The 17206-nt window shown below is 42.5% G+C and overlaps 1 protein-coding gene across 4 annotated transcripts in view; it reads right to left on the bottom strand.

The window, feature by feature from the left end:
• MAMLD1 (mastermind like domain containing 1) overlaps positions 1-17206 on the bottom strand; it is a 135757-nt gene that overhangs the window by 55241 nt on the left and 63310 nt on the right. For all 4 annotated transcript variants that reach the window (XM_075573288.1, XM_075573290.1, XM_075573291.1 and 1 more), the window contains exon 2: positions 1627-3294. In XM_075573288.1, the coding sequence (XP_075429403.1) occupies positions 1627-3294 (1668 nt within the window). The remainder of the gene's footprint in view (positions 1-1626; positions 3295-17206) is intronic.

The raw sequence follows: 17206 nt of genomic DNA, 5'->3' as shown, positions 1-17206 counted from the left end.
GGAGGAAAGGCGCCTGAACAAAACACCAGGCAGCTGCATTGTTACTTTGCTTTTTCTTTTAACCCTCCGATTTTCTTCCAGTTGGCAGTTATGGCATTTTGTAGGTTCATTTCAGATAGGTGAGAATGTATGTGTCAGGATCGCACTGTTCATCACGAATATGCTAAAATGTAAAGCAGTCGCCTTATTGATAAGGACACGGGGAGAGGTTTAACGCTGTTTACCTCCAAGTATTTCAACACTCTGCTTTATCTACTAGCTTTTGAGATGATTGAAGCAGGGGGGGGGGGGGTCTCCAGAGCTGAACCCCGTTCATTTCAGCTCTGGGAACCCCCTGCTTCCAGAGATACAGACCTCCGAAGAGGGTGCCGGTAGCCACTCCGCTCGGCTAGCAGGGATCACGTAATGGCGGAGTTTCAAAGCTCCCACGGTCTGCGAACCAATAGGAAGCCGTGATGTCATGAGGTTCCACTTCCTATTGCCCCGCGTGAGCGTTAAAACTTTGCACATGATGCCGGCATCCCCTATGGAGGTCTGTATCTCAGGAAGCAGGGGGTCCCCAGGGCTGAAATTAATGGGGTTCCGCTCCAGAGACACCCGGCTTCAAACATATGTTAAAAAAACAGTAATACAAAAAAAATCCCTTTTCCTTTAAATGGCAAACTATAAAATGTTGCTATGAGTGTTTGAAAGAATTAACCCCCAAATAATACATCTTTATGCTATGTTTTCCATTTTCGGGAATAAGAGAATCCAAGCACTGCTAGGTGTGCAGCTAGATAATCCTGTTTCCGGCACTGCGTCTGCGCTATTCAGAAGCTTGCTTGGAACTCGACACTATTTCCTGATCATTTGAGAGTATACTTTTCTCCTGAGCCAAGCACTGCTCAGTACATGGGGCCAATAGTCACCTTATGGTCAAATGGACATTCTCTGCATTGATTATATTATTTTTATTTATTTTTATTTTCTCTGTGTCAATTTTAAGATACATTTTCTAATAACCCTATTTTTCTTCAAAAATCCTATATTGTAGAATAATTGGTCCAGTTGTTCCTTTACGAATGTGTGCAATACATGATCACAGTAGGGCACTATCAGATGTAACCTATAAAATGACATGACGAAGGTATTTTAGACTATTTTGATAAATCTCAGATTTTGCATTCAATAGAAATGTGAATAAAAAAAAAAGTATTATTATGTGGGTGTGATCTGGGGTGGCACGCATCTAGCAAAGTGCACTAATATGTGTACGCATTACATGTACCACATTTCATAAACATAGAATTTGACATCAGATAAGAAACACTCACGACTCATCCCACCTAATCTCCCCATTTTCCTATTGCAGTAAAACCTCAGAATCCATTAGATTATTGGCTCTCGTTTCTATCTACGATAGCCTTATGCTTATCCCAAGCTTTTTGAATTCCCTTATTCTTCCCTGAATTCTTCTACCACCTCTGCTGGAAGGCTTTTCCACAAATCCACCACCCTTTCTGTCAAGAAGTACTTTGTCACATTTCCCCCCCCCTCTCCCCCGAGCCCGTCACCCTCCAGCTGAAGTGCATTATCTTTTGTTTTAGTTCCTCACTTACGCAGACATACAAACAGGTTCCTTACCTGTCGACTTTGCGCAGGTAAGCCACTTGGCTGCATTTGTCTCTGCATCTGCGGTGGCTGCATCATTTGCTGTATCTGCTGCTGCAGAAACTGGTTGTTGCTGGCCTGCTGGGACTGTTGCATTGCTGGATTTTGGTGGTGCTGCTGCTGCTGCTGTTGCTGTTGCTGGAGATAGTGGATCAATGACCCTGGACTCGGAGACAAGTTCATTTTCTGGGCAGCAGCGTCAGGCGCGAAATGAGACAGTGGTTTGGTGTTATTAAAAGAAAACTGATCGTGAGCCACTGACACTTCATTCACTATTCCCGACTGCAAGCCATTGGAAGGCTGTTGCATAATCATGTTCATGTTTTTGGACTGGGTCGTGGACATTGACTTGAAGAGTGAACTCTGCATATTGGACTGGTTGCTGGAGGGGGCGATATTAGACATCAGTGTATTCTGAGGGCTGAATGGCTGTTGATGCAGGGCTGGGCTTGAAAGCTTTTCAGGCTGATAGGGTGGAGAGGGTCCAGAATTGGTAGGTACCATGCCGGACACCATGTTACTCTGGGGGCTTTTGATGGAGTTTGCTGGAATGTTGTTTGAAGTCATATTCGGCAACATTGGGTTTTGAGGACTGAATGGCTGCTGGTTAATCGCTGGACTCGAAATCTTCTCAGACACATAAGGAGGGGAAGGTCGGCTGGTTGGATTGCTGGTTGAGGTCATGCTTGAGAGCAGTGTATTCTGAGAACCTTGCATATTATTTCCTTGTAAACTGCTAGTGGTCATACCAGACACCATAACATTTTGCGGGCTGAAGGGCTGTTGATGTGGGGAAGACCCCGGTCTGTAAGGCGGGGAAAGACCTGTAGGTGAAATAGTTGGCCAGTTAGGTGTCTGCACTTGTTGCTTGGTTGAAGATACTTGTTTACTTGCAGCCAGTTGCTTCAGTTGATGAGCATGCCAACTTGTTCCAGGCATGCTGCTCATGGACACAGGTAACATGGGCTGTGACTGACTCTTACTTTGAGCTGATGAAATGGGCGAATGAACTGGCTTGTTCGAAGAAGGAACAGAATAATTTGTTCCAGCAGACGAGGGCCTAATTTGGGGTGAACCAGCAGGGTTGCAACCAGCAGAAAAATCCTTGTTGGCGATATGGTTGTCCAAGTGGGATGTCTGGGGGGAAAGTTTGGGTGTTGTACTCAAGCTTGGCTGTGAATGACCTAGAAGAAGTTGCTCCTCTGCTTTACTCCCCAGTATCTTCTCAAGGTCCAACTCATTTGGAGATGGATCAGGCATTTTAGTTAGTTCCTCCAGGAGATCCTGCAACTCTTGATCCACAGTCTGCATGTTGCTTGCCTTTTCATCGTATGATCCTTTCTGACCCATCTCTGTGCTTTGTGAAAAGGGGGAGGCCATGCCCCTGCCATTCATATGGTTATTCTCAAGCAAAACCGAATGACTACTTACTCCCATGGATGAAGAACTGTGATTGGTGGAGAATGGGGAGTTCTGTAACTCTGGGCAAGACACACTAGAGCTGGTGCTTTGGGTCTGACCCATAGAGAGTGTAACGTCATCAAGACAGAGTCTTTTGTTGTCACTTGAGAAAAGTAGGTCATTCATGCCAGACACAGGGGAGCTGTCATCTTCCAGTTTCCTCTTTATGGATCCTTGTAGCTGAAAGACAGAGATATATATATATATATTTATACCTGCAGATAGATATAAATGTAATGTATACAAGTGACTTCAATCAGTTTGGCGAGCAGACGTTTGAGCAAAGACTGACAAAGCATGTGCTTCTGCAAACATCACATCTCTACTTTGGATAATTACTAGATAACCTTACAAGCCAGACAATTAGCAGAAGGATCAAATGTCAAACTTTGTTAATCCCAGATCCAGTTAAGAAACAGACCAGAACATTGTATATGGGTGAAACACACATTATTGCTCAACTCTGGTCCTCAAGACCCTCCCCAATAGGTCCAGGTCAGCTTTTAAGGATATCCCAGCTTCAGCACAAGTGGCTTAACCAGTCTTCGACTGAGTCACCTGTGCTGAAGCTGGGAAATCCTTAAAACCTGACCTGTTGGGGGGGGGGGAGGTCTTGCGGACTGGAGTTGAGCACCACCTATATAGAACAACTCTTACAAGTGTGGATATATTACATTACTAAAATTGTTTATACGTGTATCTATAAAATAGAAAATACATGTTTACACAAAGCGGCAACTAAACTCCACCAGGCACAACGTTCCAATCTACTCTTATTATGTGCAGCCGCTGTTTTAATAGCTATGACCTAGGTGTCAACTTGATTAATCTGTCATTAACACCAGTGCTTCAGGTAATGAGGAAAAATCTTTACAGCCTAGAACAACAAACAAAGAAACTGAAATCATTGAGAAATTAACAAGACACAAAACAGGATACAAAGGAGTTAGAAGATAAAGCAAATACAAACTCGGAAAGGTATTTCAGTACTCCAAGGCAGGGAGTCACTATGCCGCAATGCGAGGTGTCGCAACCAGGTATTGGGGTGCGATAGCTCACATCACGGCTTAGTGAATCCCAGTCCGAGACCCATACAATATGACTGGTCAGTAGGGATGCGGTTATTAGTCCATTTAAAAGGCAAAGGGGTAAGCGACAGTAATTCGTGCTTAATGCCCTGCAATTAGAGACGGGTGAAACTGCCAAAATCCGGTTTGCGAAACTTCCCGAACTTTCCATTCAAAATCCGTTCCGCAGTGAAAAATCCATCGACGGATTGTTCTAGTTTTAATCCGACCGGATTAATCCAAACCCGCCATTGGATACAATCCGCTGGTGGATTTTAACAAGCCATTCCGCGAATTGCTCAATCTGTTGATTGGTTCCTTAGAATCCACCAGCGGGATTGCGGAATCTGCGGACTGTATTGACGGTGATTAAAAAAAAAAATACGGAAAAGGTGAATTACCCTTTTTAAAACGGATTTGCGGACATCCACGCACCGGCCGATCCGAGACGGATCCAAATCCGCCCCAAAAAATTCGCCCATTTCTAACTGCAATAGCAATGGAAGAAAATGAAATCTGTTTGGGGGCGCCAAAATAAAGATGTGGGGATTGATTAGAGCAGAGGTACAATCTTCAAATCAGTCCAGTGAACATGGTCTGCGTCAAGGTCGGGGCAATTTTACCTCTTTGGTCTCTATGGACATGGATGGAAAATTAAGCAGAAATCTGTAACCTTCTACATAGAGAACAATCATTTAAGTTCGTACAGCCACGTCAGTCTAAGCAGGTTTGCACAACCAACCATAAATCACAAAGATAGTATACATAGATACTACACACTGTGTACAATTTAATAAAGAGTACCTATGATATACGCGTCTAAGGCAGCGGGTCTTAAAGCAGCAGACCAAGCTATCGATTATTTTTCCCTTTAATATGTGCAGCAATACAACTCGGACAATGATAAGTAATTAGCCAAGTTGACGATCGATCCGTTCTTCTGTGATCGATTGCCGAAGATTCGGCTCAGGGGTCACTAAATGGCTGACAGTGCAGCAGAAGAGGACCAAAGATGCAAAGTTCTGTGGGGAATATCATGTGACCAGGCAGTCACTTGATACAATTGGTGCACTGCTAGAGAGAGGGCAGGGCTCAAAAAAGGGATGTGCCAGAGCCTGTTTCAGAAGAGCAAGGGATGTGACTTTGTAAATGGTTATGGAAACAAAAAAAACTTCTTACATTAGAATACATTACAATTGTCATTCAGAGTTGTTTTAAAAAAAAAAATGCTGCTTGGTCTGCAGCTTTAAACTACGGTCTCCCACTTTGGAGGAAAATACCTCCCCTGCCAGAGTGAAATCAATCCTTTAAAACAGAGCTTTTCGACAAGACTTGGAAATGACCGTGGAGATGTCCTTGGACCGTCTGTTGCTTAAATTCATTGTTGTTGTACAAGCAAGCAGCCAAGTGCAATTTTATTCACACTGAAACGTACTTGTAAGGTCATTTACATATATATGGTACATATGTTAAAAAATCATTCTATTTCAAGATTTTGCAAGCATTTAAAGGCCTCCCATGTACCTTAAATTACAATTAACCTGTTGACTGTGGCAGGCATATTCTTATAGGGGAGTCCATGTTAAAATGGATTTGATGCAAAAGATTACACTGTGTGCTCATTTACCATGTCATTACCCAGAATCCCTGGCTGCAGTGGAAGCACTGCATGCCAAGAGATAATGGGGAAAGGCAGGTTTGCAGACCTGTCCGAGATGTGAATGCGCTCACACGCGGGATTTGTATTCGCTAAATTACATTATAATACTCGTGTGGATCTTCTACTCCTAATTTATTTTCTGATCCAGTCCCTTTGGGAAACTGGTTTAAGAGCCCTGCTTTAAAATGACAAGGGTTCTCATGCATTTTAATAGCCTCCTTGCAGTTAAGGGCTCGTCTATTCTCCGCTAACCTATCACACTCTGGCATAGCAACGTCTTCTCACCATCCAGTGGCTATGCCTTGATTCAATAGAAGAAAATATATAGACTTCCAGCCCAGGTAAGGGAATTTCTGTGAAGGGTCCTATGTTGTGCCTCACTTACCCTATTAAACCCTCCCTTGTTGGAGGGGCCTGCAAATCCCTGTTATAGCACCAATTCTTTCATTTTTTTTGTAGGTTGCGACACCTTTAAATGGACCAACATGACAAAGCTTCATTGATGAAGTTCTAGTGTCGCTGATTCAGCTCCATCTTCTAAAATGTACACTGTGCACTTATTTTATCTATAAAGAACTCCCGTTTTGGTCCAATAAAAAAGGTACAGTATCACTATGTACAACCACTCTATCCCTGCCCAGGGATAATTTAAAGCAACAAAACGACACCCCCCTTTTATTTCCTTTTTATTTGCATATGTACATTATGTGACAAATGTATAATTCTACATCCTCATCTAAGCCCTGGCAATAGTTTGGTGCTCCTGTTATAAATCTGTCAAAATCCTGATTGTGTGACTAACATAATGGCTGCTTCAGTCAGTAACGCAAAAGCAACAATGTATCCCGATTATGTATTGTTACAGTTTTGCAGCACAAACTGCTAGGAAATTTGGCAACACATTATCACAAACAGGAAAGTGATCTTGCACTGCTGGGGAGCCTTGATAAACCTGCTACAGAAAATCAAAGGATCCTTTAAAACTCATTAAAAATGGCATTAAGAGTTGAATAATATATATTTTTTAAATGCAGTAAATATTATCCAATACTACAAAACTAAATAAAAAAATGAAAAAAACATAAGACATGTTTAACTTCTTTAACGCTGAGCTGTTTTTCTTTGCAGTTTGTGAAACACGCAAGCGAGTGCAAGGCAAATATTATACTATAGAAAATCTTCCTCAGCTACTCAACCAGTTTATCTAGTGAGTGGACAGCACTGCCGTTTCACCCACAACATTGAGACCTTACAATGTCCATACTCCAAAAAAAACCTGACACTGTTGGCACACAAGAGTGAGTATGTGAATACTAGAGTGGGTTTCAAAATTCAACAGTATGATTCACTAGCGACGACTAATCATGTTCTCAGTATTTGTGCGCTTAACACTTCACTTAACAAGGTCAGAAGCGAATATTAGTATGTTCTCTGAAACATTGCTCTAATGTAGCAGTTTCCATGGCCCCTGCACCGTGCTGATCCACTTAAACTCTGGTCTAGTGTGTGGGTAATGTTATTTACACCACGCAAAGTCACTTGGCTTCTGTAGATATACCGGCACACAGCTTTTTATTAATAATATTATAAAATAAGCAGTAACCAGAGTTAAATCTAGGTTATTCAATGAATGGAAATGAAATGTTCAGAGCACAGGGGTGAAAACGTCACAGCGTGCGGAGTAGGGGCCCCTGAGAATAGCCTTTGCCAGAGGTGGCCCAACTCCAGACCTCAAGAGCCCCCATGACCGGGTTTAAATCTGCAGACCAAGCAATAGCCTGTCTGTGTGTTTTTTAAAAAAAAAAGCAGTTCTGTACTATGAGAAAATACTTTTTGTTTTTGTTTTTTTTGGTAATGCTACAACAACTGGGAATAACATTTTTTATGTATTGTAATGTAACTAGCATTTTTTGTTTCTATAGCAACCATTTACAAAGTCACATCCCCTGCCTCTTTTGAAACAGGCTCTGGCACACCCCTTTTTGAGCCCTGCCCTCTCTCTAGCAGTGCACCAATTGCATCTAGTGACTACCTGGTCACATGATCTTCCCCACAGAACTTTGCATCTTTGGTCCTCTTCGGCTGCACTGACAGCCATTTAGTGAGCCCCCGAGCCGAATCTTCGCGATCGATCGCAGGAGAACGGATTGATCGGCAACTTAGCGAATTACTTATTGTGTGGATTGTACTGATGCACATATTAAAAGGGAAAATAAACGTGTAAAACAAAAAAATGCAGCTTGGACTGCGGCTTTAAGGATATTCCTGCTTCTGCACAGGGGTGGAGTAGCTCGGTCATTTTGATTGAACCACCTGTGCTGGCCTGTTGACGGACCGGAGAGTTGGTCACTCCTGACCTATGCTATACAAGGAGTGCTTCACACACGTTTTCTTCCATTTCTGGTCCCCTTAGTCATTCCTCCCTCATAATATAAGGCTCATTTTTGATCAAGGACACCATTGGAACCTAGGTTACACTACGGTATGGAAGTACAGCAGGGCCCCTGGTATACGGCGGGTTCCGTTCCAGAGGCCCGCCGTATAGTGAAAATCGCCGGAAAGCGGATACGGCGATTTTCACTTCTGCGCATGCGCAAACCGGCATTTTTGCCGTTCTGCGCATGTGCAAACTATGGTATGCGCGCGCAACCTGCGGCCTGCGCATGCGCGCCGGGCTCACCCGCCCGTTCTGTGCATGCGCGACTGGAAATCCAAGATGGCGGCCCCCCTTCTCGGTGCCGCCGTATAACGGAGCGCCGAGAAGCGGGGCCCTGCTGTATGCAACGTGCACCTGTAACGGCATTTCCAATACTTATCCCACAATTAACTGATGGCTCTCAACCCCACATCAGAAAGGTTTCATGTTCCAATTCATCGGAATCCATAGTGAAGCTCTCTCTTCTGTTTGTCAGGACTATCCACCAGGTCCGTGGCCAACTAGCTGAGAATATACGTCGACGTTTCTCAGACTCGTGATTTTACAAACACTCATTTAATTATACTGTAAGGCACGTGATGGAAATGATGGAAGCGGGGCACATGTAGATTTTTTTTTTTACAGATTTAAGTAGAAAACAAAGACGATCTTTTCTCTCCCCGACAGAAAGTATGAACTCATGTCATGGAGACTAAAAAAAGAAACAGCCCAAGAGAAAACAGGACCGTTTGATAGCAAATACCCACAGACCATTCTTTAGAATTCCTTATTCAGAAATGAGTTTTACGGAAATCTTTTGTGTGGTGTTGGTGGTGGTGATGGATACAATACACTGCAGCCTCAATACACTGCAAAATACGGAAGTAATTGCAGGATTATGCAATCCTGTTATTTGAGCATAATTTAAAGTTTTCATTCCAAACCAGTTTTCCCTCCCTTAACATCTGTAATATAATTTAATTTTTACTTTGATTCATTTTCAAATTTAGCCCGAAATTCAGATGTCGAACGGTACACACAATAATACAACTTTCTTTAGGACCAAATTTGGAGCTGTACATAAAAGGTAAAATGAATGTATGGAAGAAATGTGTCAGGAACTACACAAATGTAGCTATATTTTTATTTATAAAATGTTTTACCGGGAAGTAAGATATTGAGAGCTACCGCTCGTTTTCAAGTATAAAACCTGGTTTATTGGGTAACATTTCACTGTGAAGTTAGCAGGGTACAAAAAAGAAAAAAATCGTCACGAGTGCTCAAATTTAGCAGGTGACACTGTTGCACGATGCATTTTGTCTCATTACCACTGATGAAGAAACTTGGATGTAAACACATGAGTGGGCAATGCCAGTCCTTAAAGGCCACCAACAGGTCAGGTTTTCAGGATATCCCTGCTTCAGCACAGGTGGCTCAATCAGTAGCTCAGTCAAAGACAGCACAGGTGGCTCAATCATTAATTGAGCCACCTGTGCTGAAGCAGGTATATAATAATAATAGCATGTTCTTGTATAGCGCTGCTAGATTTACGTAGCGCTTTACAGAGACATTTTGCAGGCACAGGTCCCTGCCCCGTGGAGCTTACAATCTATGTTTTTGGCTCCTGTAGAACAGACATAAAGTGACTTGCCCAAGGTCAGAAGGAGCCGACACCGGGAATTGGATCAGGTTCCCCTGCTTCAAACGCAGTGCCAGTCAGTGTCTTTACTCACTACGCCACTCCTCCCATATAGTGAAAACCTGAACTGTTGTGGCCCTTGAGGAGTGGAGTTGAGCACCTCTGCTCTAAGACCTACGGTAGATAGAACTTGATCACTGGGAAGAGCGATTGAGTTTCAACAATTTACCTATTCCAGAAACAAGTTGTTCTGGTCTTTTGTGGCAATTATCAATAGAAAGCATTAATGTATTTTCTCAGAAAGCTTTCATTTCGAACAGCAGGATGTATACAATATAGCAACATGATTTGACTAAAATCTATGCTAAAAATCTGACAGTCCTACAGTGCTCATACAAACCACTATGCCCCAAGAATCTCAAGGTTATCTCAAGGTTGAATTTCTCCTTTTGCAAACCGAGGTCATGCCACGTATTAAAAAGACAGGCGATCGCTAGTGAACAAAAAGGGTTAAACAGTGACACGCAATTAAAACCCGGGAATCTCAACCAGCAACAGGGCGGCCATCTTTAAAGTGGTTCCTAAAAAAATAACATTTACTCAAGCATTTCTCTGGAAAAGCAACAAAACATTTTTTTCCCCTATCAACTTGAGGAAGTGGCGGAGATGCAAAGTTAAAGAACAGGAGCGACATAAATCACGCACAGCACCCTCGCGGGATGTCATCACACATGTTGATTCTTAATATGAAATCCGATTAATTAATAGCGCGTCTATTTTGGATCCTTATTTACATTTTAGAGGGCTCCGCACACAATCACCGCAGTGCTGTGAATGCCAAGCAGAACCGCCAGCATTTGTCAATGCTCGATTTGCTCCCGTGTCCGCCATTTGATCGCTTAATAAATATTTCGTTAGGCAGGTCGGCTAATTGAGGAAGTGTCTCTCCTGCCGCTTTCCTGTGTGTGTTTGGCGTCTCTGCTGATCATTGTGGGTGTGTAAACAGATTTACGACATTGAGCGATTGTTCCTTAATTATGTTTAGAGCGGTTGCACCAATAAGCTGCAAAAAAAAAACAAAAAAAAAAGAAACCTCACAATTAAAAATGGCGTGACCAGATCTTGTTAACCATTTCTCTGCCAGCGGTCCCTAAAATGCATGTAGTGACACGGATACAATACATAGGAATGGGAGTTCAAAATCCAGGACACCAATGTGTTGCAGGGAAGGGATCCACTTGGTGAATTTCAGTTATTGTGATCTTTTATTTGTATGGAGACATCATTTTCTGCATTTTCTTTATTTATAAAGCGCCAACATATTTAGTAGTGCAGTACAATAGGTTTGGAAAACAATAAAGTAACAAGCAAACATACATTGTTACAGTAGGTAAAAGGAAGGCCCAATCTATAAGGAAGGGTAAGTGGAAACACAGGATACAGAGGGATGGGAAGGTTGGTGTGTGTCGGATAGCTGCGTGTTAACGAAAGGAGTTGGCGTTGGGGAAGAAGTAGGATTATGCGGAGGCAGGGCTGGGAGAGCCAGAATCTCTTATTAAGTCACTTATAGAAAATATATGTCTGCATTTGATATTTTCTTTATAGGATTGTACTTTTTGGAGATCGGTCCTAGGGTCAAAATTTGAAAAGGGAAAAAAAAAAGGGGGGAAAAAAGGGGGAAAAAAAGGAAGAAGAACAAGGTGTAAAACGGGAGCAAAAAAACCCACCAGATATACAAAAGAAAAAAAATCCTATTGAAGGGAAAGAGGATTTTTGCTTTGAAAAATATACTTGAGGCTTTTTGCCACAGTTTTGAAGCTGGGAGATTTTAGCATCGATAAGTCCCTTTCACATGAATGTGAATCAAGGTGTGCATTATTTTATACCTACAGGTATAGATGGGACAGGAGCACAAAACCCTTTTATTTAAGGCACTGGGAGTAAATCCTCGCTCTGGAATGGTTGTGCAGTGTGAGGTTTAGTCTGGGAATCTTTGGAAGAGCAATAGAACTCTCCCTTTGTAATCGTATCTTCCACCACTGAAAAACATGCCTTTTCTGTGGCTTAAAAATCCACGAACAATTAATGCCTTCAATAAAGCACTTACGTCTAGAACATTTCTCTGTCCAAGAGAAACCACAACAAGAAACTAAAACTGGCTGTTCGCTTTACGCACAAAAATTCAAAGGAAAGTCTACAAGTAAGAAGATCAACAGAGTTTTAAACGTTTAGCAGATTGATGTGAGTGGGGCATACGCAAGGGATTTAAACGTCTTTTTGAACTCCAGCTACAAAACAGCAAAGTAACCTTCATTAGTGGTAGTGCAAAAATGCTGGTTCATTTCCCTTCTAGGCTTAGTATTATCCGTGTGTGATTGTCACAGAGCTCTGAGACGGAGTGGTGGGCTTCCATGTGGAGAGAGAGTCCATATAGTAGAGCAGTCCTCAAGACAACCCCCCCAGGCAGTTATTAAGGATGTCCCAGCTTCAGCGCAGGTGGTCTTTGACTAAGCCACCTGTGCTGAAGCAGGAATATCCTTAAAACCTGAACCTGTTGGGGGGGGGGGGGGGGGGCCTTGAAGAATTGGAGTTGAGCACCACTGGAGTAAAACACAAGAAGATTAATGTCCACAAAGAGGGAAGGATATTTCTCCACAAATAAGATAGTCTGCGAGGTGAGAGAGACTATTGGAGCAAATGTAAGCAAACTGGACAAAGCAAAACAAAATTGGGAAGGCCATTGAAGAGTCGCCAATTATCGGAGTTGACAAATTGTTGTCATCTGTAACCGGGTAATGGTTTAATGTCTGGTTTAGTAATGAAAATCTGCCTGGTCTCTAAACGGGATCATGGAAATTTCACTTCAGTTCGTTGTACCAAAATAATTAGATCGCAACTTCTTCAGCGTAGGGGTTTGTGTCTTGTTCTACGATATACCGCTATCAGCAATATAGAAAAGCTGTATTTTTACGAAATGTATTCAAACAAAATCAGTACTACTGTACTATCCAACGAAAGCCACGGAAATGATCCGGACACTCCAGCAATGAATGTGTTAATTAATGGCAGTAAGATAGGAAACCTATCCCTCATATTTTCTCTTCACTTGTTTTGTCTTTGGATGTCCGAGTATTATTCAGCTGATATCAATTGTTCTGGACATGGATGCAGTTATAGCTCTTCCATTTAGTTAGAGAGCAGAGTTCAGGAGAATTCAAGAGTGAGGAACACAGCCTGCAGCCACAGTGGTCCGAGTAACTCATTTCTGAGCAGCGTAGTAAGAAGGAGTGATCACCGGGATTAAATGGAACATGCTATAAAGTGTAATACACATGGATTTATTGACATTTTCCCCCATCCTAGCTACGGTTAAAATAAAATGACTTGTTTTTGCACTACTGGGTCCGTATTAAAAATGTGGGATGATTTGATTGCCTCAGACTTCGGAATAAAGATGATAAAGAATAAAGCAATATCTTTAACGAAAGGTGTATTAACGCAGCATCACTGTGACCCTGCAGATGGAAAACTACAGAGTCTCACGTTGGTTCAGTGATAATCCTTTGTTTTGTCTGACTGTACATTACTGTTCCACCTGAAGCTTTGACTTTGTCCGGGTCAGGATGAGAACATTAATACATGTTATTGGCTGCAGAGAGATGTGAATTTGGTCAGATAATCAGGGGGCATTTTAAAAAGGCAGCAACACTACACAAAAAACAGCAGATGGTGGGAAGAGAAAGACAATGTTACGTGTACTGAATTTCTTTTCGTATCAAAAACGCCATCAAGATTATGGAAAATGCAGCTTATAACTTAAACCCAACGGCGAGAACAGGAAAATACAACCCAGCAGGTACATAAAGGGAGTTAAAATATTAACATGTCATTAGTATTGGACATGTCCGACATCCAACACATGAATTCCTTTTGTGGGCTAGAATTCCCTATACTGTATGGTTTCTGTTGTAAAGCGTGGACATAAAGATATACATACTAGGAATTTTAAAGAACTGTTACAGCACTGATAGTACAGCAGGGGTTGGGTTACCATCTATAAATCATTTTCTGGGTGAAGCAATATAATGTTATTTGATGGTAGTAACCAGTGTACGGCAGCTAAACACGATTTCAGATTTAAACAGCAGAAACAGATTACACACAGAGTGTGGGAACGCGCACTGATTTTCTGTGAGCCTCACTGATTTGGAGCCTTTTTGACTTCAGTGGAAACTCACTGATAAAAATCAGCACTTTGCCATTTACATTTTTATTTAAATTTTTTTTTTTTTTAAAGTCCGGAATCTACAAATCTTCACTTGGGAGCGCGGGAGGGTGCCTCACACGGATGTGGGATCTCGCCTCGCCTCCAGAGCGGGTGACAGCAGCCTGGGGGCAAGGTGTCCCGGTCATAATGCGAGGGGGTGAGGTTTAGGACAGTGTCTCAGAGTCTCCCGGGGGTGTGACATTAACTTCATGCTGTGTGAGACTGTTAAACAGAGACCTAATGTGCGAGACTTGCACAAACTGCATGATACTCGACAGGGCTCAGAAGTTGACATCGCTCTATCGTCACCAACTTTTTTTTTTTTGGGTTAAGGAACCCTTTAATTATATTGTGAAATTCTGAGGAACCCCAATCCTCTCTAATAGCATGTCTGAGATCAGATGCATTGTAAGGAACCCCAACCCTCTCTAATAGCATGTCTGAGATCAGATGCATTGTAAGGAATCCCAACCCTCTCTAATAGCATGTCTGAGATCAGATGCATTGTAAGGAACCCCAACCCTCTCTAATAGCGCGTCTGAGATTAGATACATTGTAAATTCTTCTGTATTTGGTACAATTTTCAAATGACCTGAAAATTGCAGGGAACCCTTTAGGGGTGCTTGGGGAACCCAAGGTTTAATAGGAACCCTGGTGACAATTGACATTGGTTATATCGAGCAAAGATTAACTAGTGTTCTTTATACACTGGCTGTTACACAGTATTGCTTTAATTCATGTTTATTATGGGGAGAATATACTTCACAGGAATAAAGAAACATTTTTATTTTATTTCCATGTCCCTGTTGGGAGACTTCATGTTTCCTGTCTCTAGTCCTTGTTTAGCGCTCCGACTGACAATCACATGCGTTGCGTTTCTGTCTGTCATACAACCGCCTAGTAATGGTCCGCAGACCTAGCACAGTGCAGGCACAGACAGAACAGCCCTTGGATCCGAACCCCATTGTGAATTAAGAAGAGTCAATTTGTACTGTGCGAGTTTGGCTGTTTTTGTGCTATAATTAAGCACAGACTCTGCTATTACAGACGGTTCAAATTTCCTTATTATGTGGTTCATTTACCCAGTGACCTTTTAACCCGGCCCTGATGATACTGAAGCTGCATGTTTTAGGTTGTTAATGAATGTTCCATATGTTTAATTGTACTTTGATTTCAAATAACTGTGAAAAACAAAAAATATACATAATATATATATATATATATATATATATATATATAAATCCTAAAATGGGATACATGCTTTTTATTTTTTTAGCATTCCTCAAAACCTCCACATATAAATAGATATCTGCAGTGTTACAGTATAAAAATAAAAGGGCAGGGATCCTTTCGGGGTGTTTGTTTTAACGAAACAATCCCAGCACTTTTTTGAAAAAAATTGTTACATGGGATTGAAGCAGGGTGTCCTCCTGAGCTGAACCCCATTCATCTCAGCTCTGGGACCCCTGCTTCCAGAGATACAGACCTCCGTATGGGGTGCCGGTAGCCGCTCCGGCTGGGTAGCAGGGTTCACATTATGGCGACGTTACATCGTTACTGCGCCCTGCAGGCCAATAAGAAGCTGTGATGCCATTCGACGCGCCTTCCTATTGGCCCACATGATGCAGAGCTTAAAAAAAGCAGGGAGATACCGGCTGTGGCGTAGTTAAACATGGTGGGGCCCCAAGGCAAAATTTTGCCCATGCACAATTGGCACTTGCCGGCAGCTGGTGCGCATGCGCGATCTGCACTTGCCGGCTGCTGGTGCGCATGCGCGATCTGCACTTGCCGGCTGCTGGTGCGCATGCGCGATCTGCACTTGCCGGCTGCTGGTGCGCATGCGCGACCGGTGTTTGAAGAGCGGGCCCCCAAGATTGCCGGCTACAGCTACACCCCTGGAGACCGGCACCCACTTCGGAGGTAGATCTGAAAGCAGGGGGTCCCCAGAGCAAAAAGTAATGGGGTTCAACTGCGGAGGCCCCCTGCTTCAATCCCGTGTAAAAAAAAAACCCTAAAATAAATGTTACAAATGTTGCCTCTATAAATGTGCAATCAATAATGAAATAATTTAGCAAAACCATTTCATATCCTCAAGCTTTTACTGGTCCAGCAGGAAACAAAGGCTAATTTCAGTGTTCATACAAACAAACAAACACTTCCCCTTTGTTACCCAGGCTCCTCTTTATGCTAATCGTGCTCGTTTACAGAAGCCATTTTTTCTGCGGCAGGATCCGCTGGATCTGATGGATGTGCGAGGAATCGCCGCCGCTTCCTCAGTGTTTCAGCAAAACCAGCAGGTTTTTTTTATTTTTCCCCATCACTGTAATTAGCAATCCGTTCATTTCTCATGATCACATCTGACCTCGTGCTCCGCGCTTTGTTCTAGGAGTCTTTGAAAGCGCCTTTCAGAAATAAGATTAAGTACAGTAGCCCAGAAGAATGTCCCATAGAGCCGGTCTAATCAGCCGCATTTGTGCCCTGGCAATAGGACCATCTCCATGCTTCAGATGTGAACACTTCATTCTCACTGGCTGTGCATTTTTTAGTTTATTGTTTTAAATGGAGTGCAGTAGTCTTTTTTAATCAACTCTCAGCAAGAAAGCCATTCATCAAGCCATCTGGCTTCTTAAAATGAGATCCTTCCCAAAGCAACAAAAAAACAAGCAGCAGTAAAAACCAAGGATTCCAACATCCTGTTGGCTCTTGATGATAAAAGTGAATACACGAACCTGTATGTGTCCTATTTGGTGCCATCCTGTCTAACATTTTCAACAAAGCCTCAGCCAACAGAATTGTAAATTCCAAGCTTTATTTTCAAGTCTCTGTTTCCCATTGAAATCTGGAACGATGTGGGACTTCCATTCAATAGTACAGGGCTGGTAAAACCAAAGCTGGGAGGAGGCACACAGTCAGGCGTTTTTATCTGAACATTTGCGATTACTTAAAAAATGTATAAAGTAAACAGTTTAAAAGGCGGCTCACAAGGAAACCAAATGAATTGTAATTACCAGCTCAAGGCTGCGGCGCTCTTCCATGTTCTGTT

The sequence above is a fragment of the Ascaphus truei genome, chromosome 16 (genome assembly GCF_040206685.1).
Source record: "Ascaphus truei isolate aAscTru1 chromosome 16, aAscTru1.hap1, whole genome shotgun sequence".
NCBI classification, from domain to species: Eukaryota; Metazoa; Chordata; class Amphibia; order Anura; family Ascaphidae; genus Ascaphus; species Ascaphus truei.
Note: the sequence above shows the minus strand (reverse complement) of the source record. Positions and strands in the feature narration are given on the sequence as shown.